We start from the raw sequence: 17,224 nt of genomic DNA, 5'->3' as shown, positions 1-17,224 counted from the left end.
AGTGCCTAGAACAGATTACACTGTTGGGATTTTTCTTTTGTACACATTAAGGACAGCTGAACCAATTGCTACCATGTTAGCATTTGTTAGGAATCACAGTTACCACAAAAAGTGAAGTCGTGCCAAAAAAATTAAACTGGATCTTTGGATGCTTTTCTGGGTCAGAGTACTTGTCCCCTAAGAATGTCTTCAGTGATTTTGGCAAAAACACTGAGGCCAAGGCCTTTTTGAAGGAGTTTTCTTGAACATTGATCTGCAGGAAAGAAATGACATGCTCAGAGCTGCCTTCCTCTAGTCAAATACACAACAGTACAAAACAGCAACAGGAATTGCCTGGTTTAGTCAGTAGTCCATGAGGTGACACTTATTCTCACCTTGAGATCCACTCCTTGGTCATATGAGGTGATACCAAAGGCCAGTCCTTCAAATACACTGGGATCTGGACGCATCACCAGCAAAGCCAAGGACGTGGTTACGACTGATGCGTTTCTTTCTGTGTAAGCCATCTTATAGCCTATCTTCTCAGTTGTCTCCAGGATACTTTATCAGGAGCAACAGCAAGAAAAAAAAGACACATCTCTTGAAATATTATCCTAGTTTCACAATACCCAGTCAGGAGACAATCAGCTAAAAACCTCTGCTCTGGTGTATGATCACAAAGAGCACTCACTAGAGCAGGATGGAACCAACTCAGGATAGATGGCATTTTGTTTGGCACAGGGTCAGTTGACTGCAAGCAAATGAGTTATCATAAAATCATAGATTCATCCAGGCTGTGTCATACGTGCCTCCATGCTGAGCTGTAAAGACCATCTCTGAGATGAGGTGGTAGCTACTCAGTCTCCCTGATCTGCCTCCAGCATGAGATACTCACATACAACAACTCTGTGATGAGGACTTCTACAGAACTGGTTCTGGTAAAAGCACCTCGGACAACACAGAAAACAATTTCTACCCCTAAGAACCGCAAAAATGTCTAAGATCCAGGTATTGAAAATTGCTAACTCTTGTGGTAATTGTTTAACAGACAAAAAGCATGAATTTCCCCACGTTTCCATTTTAGATCAGGAAGCTACTTCTGTGCAGTGATATTACTTACATATTGGTCATTTTTCTAAAGTTCTGATCTTCTATTTCTTGAAGTAAAATATAGTTCAATATAGTCAATATATCCTCTGCAATTGTCACACTTATATCTTCCAAATTCACAACATCAGAAATTTTATTTGCAATGATTTCTAATTCTTTCATATCCAGTGTTGCATTTGGCAAGAGATCTAAAATATGCTGTACAACATCTTGTGCATTCTCTGAAAAAAAAAAAAAAAAAAAAAGGAAACAGATGATTTAAGCAGTACAGCCGTACTTTTAGCTATGTAGCTACAAGTCTCCATGTTAAAGCAGGAGGGCAGAGTGTGCTTTTCCTCTCTTTCCATATGGTCATAATGCTTCTGGTCTATTACAAAATTATGACCCCAAAATATGTCAATATGCCCTCCACATGAAACTGGCAAAAACTTCAAAGCAAAATCTGGATGTCTCAGGTTATATTTTAAAGGGGGAAAACAATGTAGTTTTTATAAGAGTATTATCACCTGCTTTTGGATAATAAAGATTATCTGTAAATACTATTTAGTTTTAACTTTGATCATGTTTACAAGCATTTGTGAGCTCAAAATTAAACAAGACTCTCCCTCAACCCAAATACTGCTTAACTGGTATAGCAGCAAAAGCAAATTATGAATGGTATAGTTTGAAAAATAAGTATTTGCCATTCATTATATCATCATTCTTCTATAATTTTTTCATAGAAAGAGAGCTTTATACCCTGGGAATCAGAGAGACTACGCAACTACAGATATCTTTCAAAGATCTATTTATTGATGCCACTGCTGCGTAGGTGGATAAACTATGGTATTGGTTTTGTACACCGTTCAAACAGCTTGCATTGTTTGGCATAGTTTTGAAAAGAGATATAACTGGGTGGTAATGGTCACCTTGTATATCACACAAATTAGCGCATACACTTTCAAATTCCATGTGCTAATTTGTGTTTACTTGCATGCAATCTACAGAATATGAACTCTTTTGACATGGTAACAGGGAAAGTATAGACAGGCAAAACCTGTCATATTATCCTCGTTACTTATTTAGTTCTAAATCTAAATGTAGAATTTTAGACTAGTCTTCAGAGTAATAGCTAGAGAACTTTGAAGCAAATGTGAAATTCGTTTACATTAAAAACATTTTAAGATGACCAAGTGAGTAGGTTGCACATAACACAACCTTATAGCTTCAGTTTTTCAGATGTCCAACACACACATTATCTAAATATAAGCGTTCTACTTTGATTCACTGTGTCACTGAAGTATCTGGTGGCTTACCGTCTGTTATGGTGATATCATGAAGATCTAAAATATTATTTGGAAGTTCTTCCAGTAATTTACATTCGGTCATATTGGGTTTTTCCCAGAAAGCTTGCTCAAGATCAATGTTAATTCCACTGAAACATGAAAACACTGCACATTAAGTTACATGAAAAAATATGCATTTTTGATGTTCCCCATATTTAAGTAGCTAAAAATGTAATTAATTGGCCCAATTTTGAAAACTGACTTGCAAGTGAGACCTGACTTAGCATTCATTTAGCACAGTAGGAGCAGAGCCCAAATGCCAGAGCAATTTGAAATGCACCTAGAGATCGTGACATTCTGCCACTGGAGGGCAACGTGCCATGAATGTAAGCACAAATGCTACGGTGCATCTGTTTCCTCCCCCTGCTAAAGCAGAAAGTCAGCTTCCTACTATGCTGGCTTGCACTTGCTGCAGGTGGTGGAAATGATGCAATACTCCCTTTTCCTGCATCCTACACCGGACTGGCCCTGTATACTTTCCATTTTCCTTGGCATGGCACTGTCATGTGCCATTACAGACGACCATCTGGACTCTCATCACAGGAAGCCTTGCACTCCCTCCTGTTTGCCATGCAAGAACCAAAATGAGATGATCTCGTCACTCACCAACTCCTTTGAGCAGACTCCAGAGGGTTTTTGCTGCAGCTGACCTCAGCTTTGGTAGCTGGACTTGTTAGCGGCCAGTAATAATTACCCTTGTATTTTGTCTGTGAAAAGCTCTCTGGACAGTCCATTAGTACTGAGGAAGAAATACAAAAAGCTCTTAAAAAAAGATTTAGTAGTCAAAAAGAAGAATTCCTTGGCACCCAGGGACCAGCTGTCCAGTTTTGGACTTCCACTCCTTCTGAGACTGAGCTGTAATTTTTACTTATTTTGTAGGCTGGATGGGATTATTTTAACAAGTTTACTGGCTGAAATAAAACATTTTGCCTAAATATTTTGCCTGTTCTTCTGAGGCCTTTTTCTTTTTTGTTTGACAAGGTCAGTTCTAAGGTGAAGTGCTCCCTTCCCAACATCAAAAATCGTAATTTAATGACAGTACATCCTGCAGTCTTCTCTAATCTATCTGAAGCTACTTTCACACTGCCTCCCATTATCCCATCAATGTCTTTTCCTTCGGACTTGCAGTTTTATGCTTGACCTTTTGTAAGTCTTTGGTAAAAAATATGTTTTTGAATTTCAGGTACAGTCTGTTATCTCTTATCTCTGCCTCATTTCTGTATTGTAAGGACTGATAAAGATTGCAACCAAACCAAAGAGATTACTTACAATTTGAGGCTTGATCCAATAAGCATTAGCATTAAGAGAATGCCTGCAGTGGATTTGGTTTCAGTGTTCAGCTCATGTCTCCCTCAATAGCCAGAACCTGGGGCACTGCCTGTGAGCAGGGGCTTCCAGATATGCAGCCATATCAGTCTGCCCTCCCCTTCATTGCAAAGGTGCTCACACCTGCCTCAGTAGCAGGAGTCATGGTTTAGCCTACCTCCATTTGTCTAGAACCAAAGTTTTTGATCTTCTTGTCATTACATTGCATTCTATAGCTTGTGTATCAGATAAGGTCAGTTTGGATACTTGCAGGGATGTTTTCTAGCCCTAACATCTCCACAAAGTTTCAGTTTGATAAAACACTTGCAGCTAGAGTTACAAAGCATATGATTTCCAGCCAGGTTTTAATGAAGCATTACCTATTGGCTTGACAGCCACATCTTCAGGGTTCACATATAATGATAACAGTCCATCTTCATAAGTGTCGTTCAGCAACAGCTTTATCTTGAGAATCAGCACTTCTTGTGTTTCATGTGACGTGGCCTTTATAATGGCCTTGCAGACATAGCTAGAAGTATAACACAAAATAAACAAAGCTACCATATTAGTAATTTTCACAGTTATACCTTATAATTTTACTGGCTACAAAATTAAAGAGTAACACAGAAAATTATATTGAATTGAATAATTGATGTATTTTGTTCACTATAAGTGCTATCCTCCAGCAAATGTCACCAAATGCCACTTCTTATGTACATTAGTACCTTATCACTTGAAATGCTTTACAAAGTACAAATTGCTGGGAATGCAGGTACAAGAATCTATTTATAGTTTCACGGTAAATACCTCAAAAGGTTTCCTAATCATGTTATCTTGGCAAAGGAAAATCTCTGTGACAAGTAAGCATTTTTCAACCATGTTTTAATGTTCAGAGTGAGCTAGTCATAAAACAATAAGGTACTTTAGTACCCCCGTGTCCAAACAGAAGTGGCAGACTCCAAGGCTCCCTGAAAAAGACATTTAACTAACTGTTGTCGGTGTCTCCATTGGTTTCCAGCTTTTTTTCCTCAAAATGGCCAAGTATGTTTGCTGATTCAAGCAGGTTTGGAAAGACTGTCTCTCTCTTTTGAGTTGCTTCAGACATGGCAGAAAGAACAAACAAGTTGCAAGCTCTCAGTTGTGGGTGGATTACCTCAACAGACGTCTAAGTTAACTGAGGGCTAACCTATGAGACTTTTTTAGGACTGGGATGTTTCAAGTGTTTCCAACTCACTCCTGTTTCTACTTGGTTGTTCCCCACTCAGCATGGCCTTTGGGGTAACCATTTAAAACCCTTTGAAGGTGATGGGAACTCAGTTCCCCCTGCTCTTCTGGCCTGAGGTCAGAAGGCAATTAGGATTTCCTCCAGAAGAGGTGCAGGATTCATCCTGGCAGACTTCTTGGGCACTGTCCAGCAATGCAGTCTTCCACTCACTGTTCTGGCCTCAGTGAAGGACACTGCTCACAGCCAACTCTAATAGCGCAGCACAAACCTCCCAGCTTGTCATGGAATCAATTCAAGACTTCCCAGATATGGGGTATGAGAGGGAAACCTTGGATGCTCAAATACATTTCCCCAAGTCAAGCATTACTGTGAATCTGACTCCACATGTGTTTTTCTGTTTAAGACAGCTAAAGGTTCCCACTTACCCTGAAACTAAAATAGCCAAGAAGGGGTATAATGTTTCCTCACCCTGTTTATGAGCAGGCTTATAGCAGGAGGCAGAATTTTCTTATTAAATCAGTACGAACTATGAAAATCCAGTTCATAACCATGTGTCTTACCTTTGTGACATCTGCTTTACCTTCATCTTCAGTTTTCATAGGACACAAAAAGTTAGAAGCTGGTTAGAATCAACAGTAGAAACTCCGTGTGTTCATTAAAATAGAGTCGTATTGGTTTAAATGATATTAGAACCTAATTATCTAGAGCAGCCTTCATTTCACAGTACTTCTGGAGGTATATCAGGACAAAACAGAACATCACAGTGCACGGATGCTAATTCATACAGAGAGCAGAGTAGATCTATATCTTGCAGTGCTCAGTAAGCTTGCTCATCAGAAGGCTATTCCAAGGTAGACTGCTTGAAAATAATGCTGAACACATCCTGCCTTCCTTGGTCTTACGAAGAACATTTCAATATTTATTGAGACACAGTGATTCTCCAGCCCAATTACTTACATGGGATACATTATATTTAATACTTTCTACGTAACACAATAGTATCAGCATTTAGACCATGCAACTACTATATCCTCTGTAAAAAGATAAGAGAAAGTAAATTTTAATATTAGAAAATAACAAGTTACATACTTGAGTCCTCTTATAGACACTGCTTTGTGGATAATTAGTCCTGCAAGCAAACCAGAATAAAATAATTATTTGATATTAAGTATATGGATATAACATGTTCCATTATGCTATCACCTAAAAATATCTTGTGACCACAATGAGACAGACCTTGCAGCAGAGAACTCATCTTGAATTCAGCATAGATGTATCTGCATAAATCTCTGAGAACAAATGCTGTAACAGATATGCACTCAGAGAGAAACCTCTTCCTCTTCCAGAACGGGATGCACGACAGTGGGGTTACAACTCCCATCCTGCTCCCCATGCCACCAGACCATGGCATCTCTGACATGGTCCAACCAGTCCTGTCCTGCACAGCAGAGACAGGAGGGATCCAGTTCAAGATCTATTCTCTGAAGTATCTTTGAAAGTATTCTAAGCCCATTCCATCTGCCTACAACATTATTCAATTATTCAATACTAAAATTCATTTAAAATTAAAATTTATTCAATACTAAAAGCCTGTATCAGTGCACGAATTGATTGTATCATGTTTCCTATTTCTTTAAGTTTAACTCTTCCTCACACTTTACAAATATTTTCTCTGTTAATTCCTTGGAGATATTTAAGCAACATCACTTCTATATGGGGGATGAAGATCCACAGGTAACCCTGTCTTTAGCTGGTCTTTATTTCATTTGATATTTCTTTTCTTACAGTTTTCAGACTCAGATTCACCTCACATAAATAGTACCATATGTTATTGCATTGTTGTCATTTGTAAAGCAAGCAGTAATTGCAGACGTCAGAGAAGAAAGTAGGAAGACAAATATGCATAAAATGATAAAACTCAAAGGCTATACAAGTGACACTTTTATGAATCTAACAGTTACTAACTATCCCTCTTAGTTGCTCACAGTTTGGCTATAAATACAGATTAATTGGTTTGAAAGGTACGTAATTGGAGTCTTGGGCAAAATGCCACTGTTTCTGAGCAGGGTTTTGGAACTGTAATATACTTTCATTAGACCCTGCCATGATAAGAACCAGTGTGTGCCTAGTTATCCAACCTGGACAGCCCATACGGGTCTGTGACCCTTGCTCTATGAATAGATGTAACCCTCAACTTCCCTTGCACTCACATGTCATCGCTGAAACAGGGGTTCAGCAGTACTAATGTGAATTCTGCAGATACCAGCACTCTGCCCTCCTTTCTGTCTCCCACAAATACCAATTTCTACACTCTTTGAATTGCCATGATGGCACACAAGATACATCAGCCCACATGACTCATTGCTCACATACAACAGAGGCAGCAAAGGCTTCATCTTCATCATGAGCCAATTTATATGGCCAAAGATGAGTTCTTAGTTTGGCAGCAGATACTTGCCTTGCATTAGGCAGGATATATATTTTCAGGTGAAGTGAGCCGCATAAACAAAATGCAGGTGCTCCAAATGATCACAGTTGTATAGATCTGGGGGACTGATTTACACCATTGTCACAGGACTGGTCATATGTTAAATGGGTATTTGGAACATGGCTGCTATTTCTCTCAAAGGACATAGTGTCAACATGACACCACTATACAGCGAGAGGCTTACCTGACTTTAAAGTTTGTCACAACAAATTCTCCTCCAGTGAATATGATATTAAACTGGAAAGAAAATGATAAATTTTTTATTAACTTGATTTATCAATGCTTTATCTAGACCTGCTTGTAAATTTAAATTGTCATCAAAATTCTAAATTCCAATGAAAAGGGCTAAAAATATTTGCAAAATGTCAACACTTTTCCCTTCTTTCTGAATTTAATTTTATCCTGTTAAAAATGCGTTGGATAACATGATTATGAAACGCCACAATATTGTTACATGGATACTTATTTTTGTGTTGTTCCATAAGTTTGCATTCTGTACCAGCTGTCCTCATCATCTGATACTTTCTAGAAATAAAAGAGAATAAGAAAAGAAAGCTACTCACCCAGTTTTCTATAAGCTTCCTTGCATCATAGTAATCGGGAGCTCTCTCAGTTTTGTAGAAAAGAGAAAAGTTCATGTCAACGTTGTAGAAGCTGACTGTAATAAGAGAACAGAAGTGAGATGCATCCTATAGTTTGCACAGAAGGGTACCTGCACTGTCTCCTCGTCCCTCCCTCCCTTTAGCCATGGCTATGTTTCCCATTCCCAAAGTCATGAAGACTCTTCAGGAAATTCTACCCTCCAAGAGTCTAAGTCTAGATTACTACTGCATTGCTAGAAATTTAAGGACTCTAAGGGCCCAAATTCATGGCCAAGTTATCACAATTTAACAAGCAAAGGCACTTCAGCTGAGCTGATTTTAATACTTGTGGGTGCACTAGCTTTGCTTTTACCATACACTAAGAATGCATAAGAAGAGAGAGGAAGATTTGCTGATATACAACACCTTGCCAAGCAGCAATAGCTTAAACATGAGACCAAGTCTTAAACTGTCATGTGTATGGTGTCAGCCAGTGTCAGTGATGACCAGGTCAGCATTTAAAACAGTCTTGTTTAGGAAAGTACTTACGTGCAATGGTAACATTGGCACTATTGGTCGGAGATAACGGTGGCAACGTAGGAGCCATTGTTGATGATGCTTCACTTGAGCCAGCTGAAAAAAATATTGAAAGGCCTAAGAATCCACAGTGGCACAAAGTGCAAGAATTAACACAGTTCATAGGAGGGAGACGGTCTCTCCCTGTTCCTTTCTTGTTTGAATAGTCTTTGCCATCCTTCAGGAAAAGCCATGTGTCAAACAGAATGCTAAAGGGTTAACATAAAGTAATGAAATTGAAAAAAACATTGACATTCATGGACTTTTATTTAATGATAACCTGGCATAAGGATTCCCATTATAAATGCCAGCCATCCTGCCTGTATGTTTTCAAAGTAAAGAATTCTGAGAATTTGTTCTTAGCTAATTTTCCTTGAAGTGAATCACCTTGTCAAACCAGATAGGATTTTTGCATTTCACATGCAATCTGCCACATCATCAGACAGACAGGGACAAAATGGGTGATGCTTGCTCACACGTACTACAGAAAATTGCAATGAACCGAATCACCGTATAACATTACAGGCCTCGGTGATGAAAGAAAAGCATGATCACAACATTTTGCTCTAGAGATAGTTTCCTTGCTATGCTGGTGATTTGTGTTTTTTCTTCACTCACTTGACTGTCAGAGACTTGACAATCTAGTTCTGACTAAGAGAAATAAACTTAACACATGAATACAAAGCCAAATATGTATGAATAAGGAGTGCTTGGAAATAAGTAGGATAAGGCTATGCTTCATCAAACATTGTTCTCTCTACTGGAGTTCAAGGTAAGAATCACCCCTGCTTAAAACAATAACAGCCCATCTCTGACCTGTTTAAATCGAGAGCAACACATCCATGGACAATAACAGACACAGAGGCTGTTAAAAGCTTGAAGTAATAGTCTACTGTTTTTATCCTAAATAGCTCAAATCATTTTGTGAAATTGAAAAGACACCTGAAGCCAAAACACCCTACTGAACAGGCACGATACACAAGCTATCTTCTCCCATGGTCCTTAACGCATTGGAAACAGGAGAATTAGTTTACTCTTCTGCTTCACTCTTCCAGCAAAATGCGAGTAACTCCAGGACCAAGCTGTCACATTGCCATTTCAAATCAGCAGCTTGCAGCCAGTCAGACACCTAACCCGACATAATGGCTATCTGCCGAGTCTTGATTTGGAAAAGATCTGCAGGCTTGAATCACTGAGCTTCAAGACAGACCTAGATATTCAATATACAGACCTCCTACCGATATCCACTAACACTGTTTGCATACATATGAACATGCAGAAAACAAGAAACCAGAAATTAAAACAAAACAAACAAACAAACAAAAAAAACTAGAGGCAACAGAAAACAATTCTTTAAAGAAAACACAAGGACCTGAAACCGGAGACCTGTGTTTTATCCTCCAGCACCCATGCACACCAGCCCCTCCCCATTCTCACAGCACTCGCTCCCGTGAGAACAGAGTAAAACCTCAGGTACCTGACCCGTGGTGCTGCGGAGGGCCTGGGACCCAGGCATCCCATGTGACTTTAATCCCAGGGTTTAAACTTCTAGTGGAAACCTGTATGCCTTCCTGCGACGTGAAGCTGCAGATGTGGGCTCCCTAAGCCCCAGTACGACACTACAAATAATTCGTCCCTGACTTCAAGCTGTCAGAAACAGTGGAAGAAAATGAGTGTCTTTCTATAAGAATTCCTGACAGACAGGAAGTGTGATGAGAATGCAGAAGGGATAGTGCTGTGCAGACATGCCCTATCATTGGAAAAAAAAATCTTTTTTCTTTCCTTATAGGAATACAGACATGATATTAGGCTATGATTTATCATAAGCCAAACTATTTGTAAACCTGAGGTTCAACTTATCCTCCTGACTGTCACAGTGCTGTAGATTCTCTCCAGACAGGAGCCTGCATAGAGCTGTGTGATTGCAGGCTCTGTTCTGTTTTCAAAAACCAGTGCCTTAGGGGTGATGTATGATACGTAATGATGTATGTATGATATCACCCAGTGTCAGTCAAGATGAATCAGAAAAAATCTGCTGGGAAAAAAAAAAAATACAGAAATGGCCAAACAAAACTCAAACCCATTTTAATCAGGACTCACAAAGCGGTTTTCATCTCCTAACAAATGAAGCATAATTACAACTTCTCAGATTCAAATTTCTTTCTTTCTCTCTTTCACATTATCACCTGAGGAAAAAAAATCTGTTTATTCTCACATGTCAAGGATCATTACCAGCAGGCAGGTGTGGGACTAGCCACCTGCATCCTGTAACTTCATTTGCATTAATTAACATGCTTGTAATTCCCTTCACGAACCAAGGGCTAAAAAGTGATGACAGATGAGGTCTAAAGCTAGAAAAATACTGTACCACCACCATTTTTGAAGTCCCAGTTCTGCATTTTTATTTGATAATGTAATAAATGGTTTATTTGGTATCCTGCAAATATGCTTTGTTTCCAGTAGAAGAAGCAGTAAAAATTAGATCAATGTATAAGCGAACTGTAATAAATATTATAAATAATAAATATATTATTTAAATATATTATAATATTATATAATATAATATTATATAATAATATATAATAATAAATATACATTAAATATAATAAATATTTTGTATTACTAGCAGTAATTTTCATACATTGTATATTAATTCCTCTCCCAGATTATTTAAAATTAAGAAGAAAATTAGAAATCAGTGTGTGGGTGAGGTAGGGGGAGGAAAAGATGAAGACTGAGTCAGAGGATGAGAACGCACACTATTACTTCTACGCTTTTAGCAAAGGCCCAGCTGAGCTGGAAAAGTAAAGGATCATCTTCAAGAACTCCAGGAAAAAAAACACAAAGGTAGAAAATAACTTTACTCCTTGTACGAAGTAAAACCAATGCAATTGCTATGATAATTATAAAACTTGTAAAAAGCCAACACACCCTTTCAAGGCTGTTTCCTTCTATATTTGTATGAACAGTTTCACTCATTTTGCCTAAATGTGCCTTGTCTTTCCAAAATTAATGTAGGATTTCCGAAACAGAGCAGGCTGCACAGCTTCCCAGCACAACTGCATGAACTGTCTATTGTTAAGTTGAATCAAGCCCTGACAACAAAAGCAATTCCCAGGTATAAACAGAGTATATAAATATGAGAAAAAAACTTTGCAACTAGTAATTGTCATAGGACATAACGATTTGAGTCATGTCATTAGCACTGAAATGGCACTTCACCATGACATTTCATTACAAAGCAACACTTCGGCACAACTGTTTTGTACACGTGTACTTCAGATGTTCTGGCATAGACTCAGTAGTTATGGTCCCATATGGACAAATTAGACCCAAGCTTCCCCTGTAAGACTGAAATCTTGGTATGTATTTTATCACACAGGACTGTTTGTACCATTCACTGATACTCTATCTATTATATCGCCAGTTTGTCTCTGTGCAAGAGCTAGCTCATGAATTTCAGTTAATTAAAGTGAGCAGTAGATTTATAGTGGAAGCAAAGGTCTTGCCAAGAGCTGACACAAGACAGATTCTCATACACAATTGGATGTTATGAACATCTTTACAACTGGGACTTTACGATAGTCATCTAAGTTATTGCTCCTGGGAAAAAGCCAGATTCTAGCAGCCCTTGTCCCCATGTGAAACACCTACCCAGAGGCACATGGCACCATAGGCAAGACTAGCCTCAGTGCCTTTTAGCTTTCCTCTTGCTGATAACCTTTGAACATTCGGACCAACATTTTCCAGACTGAATGTCCCATTCAGGCTGCATTGGAGAATCCTAACTGGAGGAAATCACTTGGTTCTTGGGAGCACTTTAGAGGAAAACAATGCTTCATCCACTGAAAGCCTCCTCCAATGTACTTTGTCTCACTAAAAATCTGCTCAAATTCATCCAAGTTACTGTTTTGAACAATCAAAGTCCAGCAACACTGATTTTAGGCGCTGTACTTCTTGAAGTTTTCATCAGCAAACATGACTAAGCCTCTCACAGCTCCTTGCCAAATCAAGCACACACCTTTCTCACAGTGCAAATGGGCCCAAGGGCAAAGGCAACAATGGTGTTAATTGGAAAAGGGAAATGGACTGAGCCTTCCTCCTCCCTCATGGCCCCCCAGTCAGTGACACGAGTGAGGAAATATCTCAGGCAACAGGCAGTGCAGAAACAGGACCGCCTGGATAAAGGCAATGGGGCGAGGAGCCAAGAGACAGATGGGAAGGTTGTGATTTACAGCAGTTGTTTTTTGTGCCTCTTTTCTTTGCTGCAGAGCAAAGGGGTGTGTAATGAGAGGTGGGGGAAATCCCTCTGAACAAATGTTTCAGAAGCAGTTGTTTTTTTCCTGTTCTACTCATTTCCTTGGGACGCAGTTTGATGTAACCTGGAGCAGGAGATGCAAAAGTGCACAGGGAGCTGAGGTGAAGTTTGCAGGTGCTGCGCTTGACAGAGAAGCACTGTCTGGTGGGAGGCTTCTCAGGTTCTCAAACTGGGCACCAAAACTGAGCAATTACTTCTGACTGTGCGTCTGCACTCCCTGTGAAACCGCCATCTTACAGAGGACTAGTAAAGATGCATATGCTTTTATTGTCGAGCCCCTAAATATCATGGCATGTCATTAGCTTTACATAAATTAGTCAGTCATAAGCTTTATGTAAATGAGTCAGTCAAGCAGTCAGTCTCAGACCTCTGGTTCAATACTGTGTAATTTAAATGCTGTTTAGTACATACAGACATCAGGACTGAATGGTGAGATAACACCAAACACTGCTAAGAGTGTTTTTCAATGGAGCAACGTCCATCTAGGGCAGAGAACAGACAGAAGTCTTGTGGAAAAAATGATTGCTATCATCTAAATAACGGCTGTAGTTAAATATTGGAAGAAAGTTTCTGAGTCCAACCTACATCACTCAGTGCCAGGCCAGCTGAGTAGCAGGTTGGTACCCCAGCAGAACAACAAACCACAAGAAGGTTCATCTAAATCATGCCACCTGCCAGCATCCTCCAAGGGATTCTGGTGGCAGAGCCAAGCTCTGCCAGCTTTTCCCCATCCACAACCTCTATATCTGCTTCAAGAAGAGCCTGTGTGGTGTGAGTGGGGAAAGCCATATGCGAGGCTAGCCCTGAGCACTCCTGGTCTCAGGCCCACAGCAGTAACTCAGGATATAAGACAATCCCTGCTTATTGTCCTGAGCAGCGGAGGGTTTCCCACTCTCTGAATTGCATGATCCCCAGCAACACACAAGCCCCAAGGAAAGAAAATACTGCAGAGACTCACCACAGCGCAAGCGATGGTCAGCAACTGGAGGAATGCGGAAGTCCCAGTACTCTTCCTTCCAGCCGACAATATTGCCCTCAGCACACCCCAGTAACTCTTCCTGATGCATCACAGTGTCCCACATTTGGAAGTAGTACAAGCCACCAATGAAGCTGTTGCTTACTCGTACAATAAATCCATCCTTTCTTTTATGCAGGTGACCCAGCACCAGGCTTCCACTGGGTTTCAGGCACTCAGTGCTGTCTATGGTTTCTTTATGCACGAGATTATCATTACAGTAGACCTCCAGCAGTTGTTTTCTGTTGTCCCATAAGCAGCACACACTATACCATGTGAAAAGGGCTAAATCAATCCCAATGTTTCGACTGGTGCCAAAAAGATATACTCTCAACTGCTTGTTTTCTCCAGAGAGACCAAGCTCTAAGTCATTTATGTCAGTGGATGTGTTGTTAGTGTCATAGGAAAATGCTGCCCAAGAGCTTATGTTAGCAGTCCGGTTTAAATCAATGCACACAGTGAACTGACATAGCTCAGGAATGCTGTAGTTGATCAGAGACACGTACTTATCGTTCCTTCCCAGTAAATCCAGTCTTTCTCCACGCAGAGAACGTGTTTCTGTAAGAAGAAAAAGCATTAGGAAAGAAGGTAAGGAAGGAAAATGAAGTGTCACTTTCAAAGAAAAAGCTGCAATATGACCTCATTCAGATACTTCCCTGAAAGTCAATTAAACAAAAAAAAAAAAGAAAACTAAAAGTTTATTCTATTTCTGGTTTCTGCTGTTTTTGAAATTTAATTTTGAGACCACCCACACTACCAGTAAAGAGAAGATGAGTTTAATTCTCCAAAGGAAATGCTGAGGCCCTCAAGACCTACCAAATACAGAATTCAGGTCCACATAGTCCAATGTCTGCATGGGTGTTCAATGTAAAGGTATTGGTCCGGCATGCTCTGGGAAAAGACCTGTTTGCATGTTTGGCTCCCAAGTGACATATCAGACCCCTGACCTTTAGTCTTTAGGTTAGGGTTTCTGCTAATAATAAAAATAATCAGAACAGTCCTTCTCTCAGGCTCTAGAAAGTTGGTCTGGACAGCTTTTTTCTTGCTTATTTTTAATTATCTAATTATATCTTTACAACCTGCTCATAAAGGTTTTGCTGACAAAGGCCAGAACCTCCCTGAGCAACACCAGCCACAGCCCCCCACTCACAGAGAGAAACTTGTCTGCATGCAACCCCACTGCACCCGTAGTAATGCGGCTCTGCAGAGTAGCAGAACAGTAGTTGTAACGGCTGTAAAACAGCCACCTGAGATCAGGGGTCAAAAGAGTAAGAAGCCAGGCCTCATGGGTTGGTCCCAGAGAAGGGAATCACTATGGGATGTATGACTGGCAGAGCTGGCACCCATCGCACGACTGACCAGAGTACCATTGTACTCTACCAGAGACAGGCTGACAGATAGGCCTTTCAGGAGTCAGCCCTTCCACTGTCTTACAGCAGACACATTAGGAGCCTCTAGCCAAAGCCGAGAGAAAGTGGGTACATTAGGCAAGATCTAAAAATTAATTCAGTCTTTTCATTATGGAGGCTTTATCTGGAAAGAGCTAATTTTTTCCTCAACTGCACTGTGTGCTGGAAATGACCCCAGTGCAACAGGGTGCATTTTAGAAACACGAATTATCTCTGTGTTCTGCATTATTCTCAAGAAAAATTAAAGAAGGAAATACAAAAAAAAAAAAAAAAGAACTAATTATTGGTCTTTGGAGATCTATGGTGGAGTGAGAGGGTGCTGAATGTGTGAAGCACAGCTTACTGTGGTTGACTCAGCACCTAAATTATTACGGGGGAATTTGGTTCTGCCTGTAGCTTCATGTTTTTCCCAGAACACCATGAAGCAACTAAATGCACAGTTCATATTTTACAACAGTGATCAAAGTAAAACAAGAAAGAAAAGAAAAAAAAATGCAGGAAGACACCCAGGAAGGAAACAGGTGAATAACGACAAAACTTTAAGACTTTTTACCTCCAAACATGAACAACTCCTGTGATGCAACAGAAACTCGACATTTCACTCCTTTTCATATTTTCTCATTTGCACTGACTCATCTGTGGCCCAGACTGAACCAGAAGAGGGTATTGTATCATGCCCAGACCTGTACGTCTGCAGGCCCACATATACTTAGGGATGCATAATAGGCAAGGACCCCAGGCCCAGCTGGAGTTACCAGCGAGAGGTCCAGGGCAAGAGTAACTCTTGCACTGGGGCAGAACAAGAAAAAAAAAACAGTCTTCTATATATATATACTGTGTTTGGACAAACCAAGGGAACAGCACACACCTCCTGGGCTGTGGGGTATGCTGTGAGCCTCTGCCAGCAGCAATGGGCACCTGACAGCACCATCCCTATGGCTAATCCTGAGGGGAATTACCTGCAAGAAGGAAAAATCCAGCAGCAACCATCAAGATGCAAAAAGCCTTGTCAGAAGGGGGCTGTCCAGGTCTACACGTGAACATCTTCATTCTTTAGGCGTATTCTGAAAGAAAGATGTTAACGCTTTCACACTCACCACATGCTTGGCTGAGAAATTCAGTCTGCTTTCTGCAGGTTGCTGAAACGGCATTTGCAGCACGTGAGCCCAGAAGGCCTCACTCCCTGTGACTGAACAGAGTCACTAGATCAGTAATCTCTGTGAGGGTCACAGCTATATAGCCCTCTGGTTTCTGCTAGTTTCTAAAAGAGATGAGGTCTAGGCGGTCATGCTGTCAGTGCATGTTTTGTCCAACCATAACAACTCTGCAAACCTGCTATCTGGTTTCAATCTGCTCTGACAAAGGAGTCAATGTCTGAACTGGTGAAGTTCCTACACGTGTTGGGACAACAGGAAGAGAAAATCCTGCCAGCAAAGTAAAGCCTGAAGTGCTCGCCCACAGCTCTGTGCCACAGATTCTGGTGGGATGGGGGATCAGGGGGCAGCAGCCAGGGCAAGAGGCATGGAGAAAAGCAGGATGCAAGGCTGCACGCAGACAGCACAGTCAGACAAACTGTTCTTTCTCACTGTTGGTCTTTGTCTACAAAAAAGCTTTCATCAAATTAATTAAGCCCTGGGAACACACTGGTAATTGGGGAAAGGCTCATTCAAGGATATAAACGTACATTGAACACTTAAAGCAAAATGAAAAGATGCCTCTCTAAGCTGGAAGAAGTTTGTCCTGTTTTGTACTTCAGTTTGACTGAAGTCAAAGACAACTGTAATTAAACCAGAGCAAGTGAACGGACAAGCAGCCTAGATTCCTGAGCATCCCAGACTCAGTGCTGGCATCCTGCACGCTCCCCCGTGGTGGTATGTTTTCTCTACTCACTTC

At 40.4% G+C, this 17,224-nt stretch overlaps 1 protein-coding gene across 1 annotated transcript in view; it reads right to left on the bottom strand.

Annotated features, from left to right (window-relative positions):
- ADGRG4 (adhesion G protein-coupled receptor G4) overlaps nucleotides 1-16,396 on the bottom strand; it is a 28,032-nt gene extending 11,636 nt beyond the window's left edge. Inside the window, exons 1-13 of the mRNA XM_035541669.1 lie at nucleotides 16,291-16,396; nucleotides 13,866-14,480; nucleotides 8,563-8,646; nucleotides 7,996-8,090; nucleotides 7,617-7,669; nucleotides 6,034-6,073; nucleotides 5,505-5,530; nucleotides 4,100-4,248; nucleotides 3,021-3,153; nucleotides 2,385-2,503; nucleotides 1,100-1,310; nucleotides 375-540; nucleotides 104-253 (exon numbers count right to left, since the gene is read on the bottom strand). Coding sequence (XP_035397562.1) covers nucleotides 104-253; nucleotides 375-540; nucleotides 1,100-1,310; nucleotides 2,385-2,503; nucleotides 3,021-3,153; nucleotides 4,100-4,248; nucleotides 5,505-5,530; nucleotides 6,034-6,073; nucleotides 7,617-7,669; nucleotides 7,996-8,090; nucleotides 8,563-8,646; nucleotides 13,866-14,480; nucleotides 16,291-16,381 — 1,932 coding nt within the window. The 5' untranslated portion in view covers nucleotides 16,382-16,396. The remainder of the gene's footprint in view (nucleotides 1-103; nucleotides 254-374; nucleotides 541-1,099; nucleotides 1,311-2,384; nucleotides 2,504-3,020; nucleotides 3,154-4,099; nucleotides 4,249-5,504; nucleotides 5,531-6,033; nucleotides 6,074-7,616; nucleotides 7,670-7,995; nucleotides 8,091-8,562; nucleotides 8,647-13,865; nucleotides 14,481-16,290) is intronic.
- Between the last annotated feature and the right edge of the window lie 828 nt (nucleotides 16,397-17,224).

Source organism: Cygnus atratus, chromosome 13 (genome assembly GCF_013377495.2).
Source record: "Cygnus atratus isolate AKBS03 ecotype Queensland, Australia chromosome 13, CAtr_DNAZoo_HiC_assembly, whole genome shotgun sequence".
Lineage (NCBI taxonomy): Eukaryota > Metazoa > Chordata > Aves > Anseriformes > Anatidae > Cygnus > Cygnus atratus.
The sequence above is the reverse complement of the archived record's forward strand: the minus strand, read 5'-3'. Positions and strand labels throughout refer to the sequence as shown.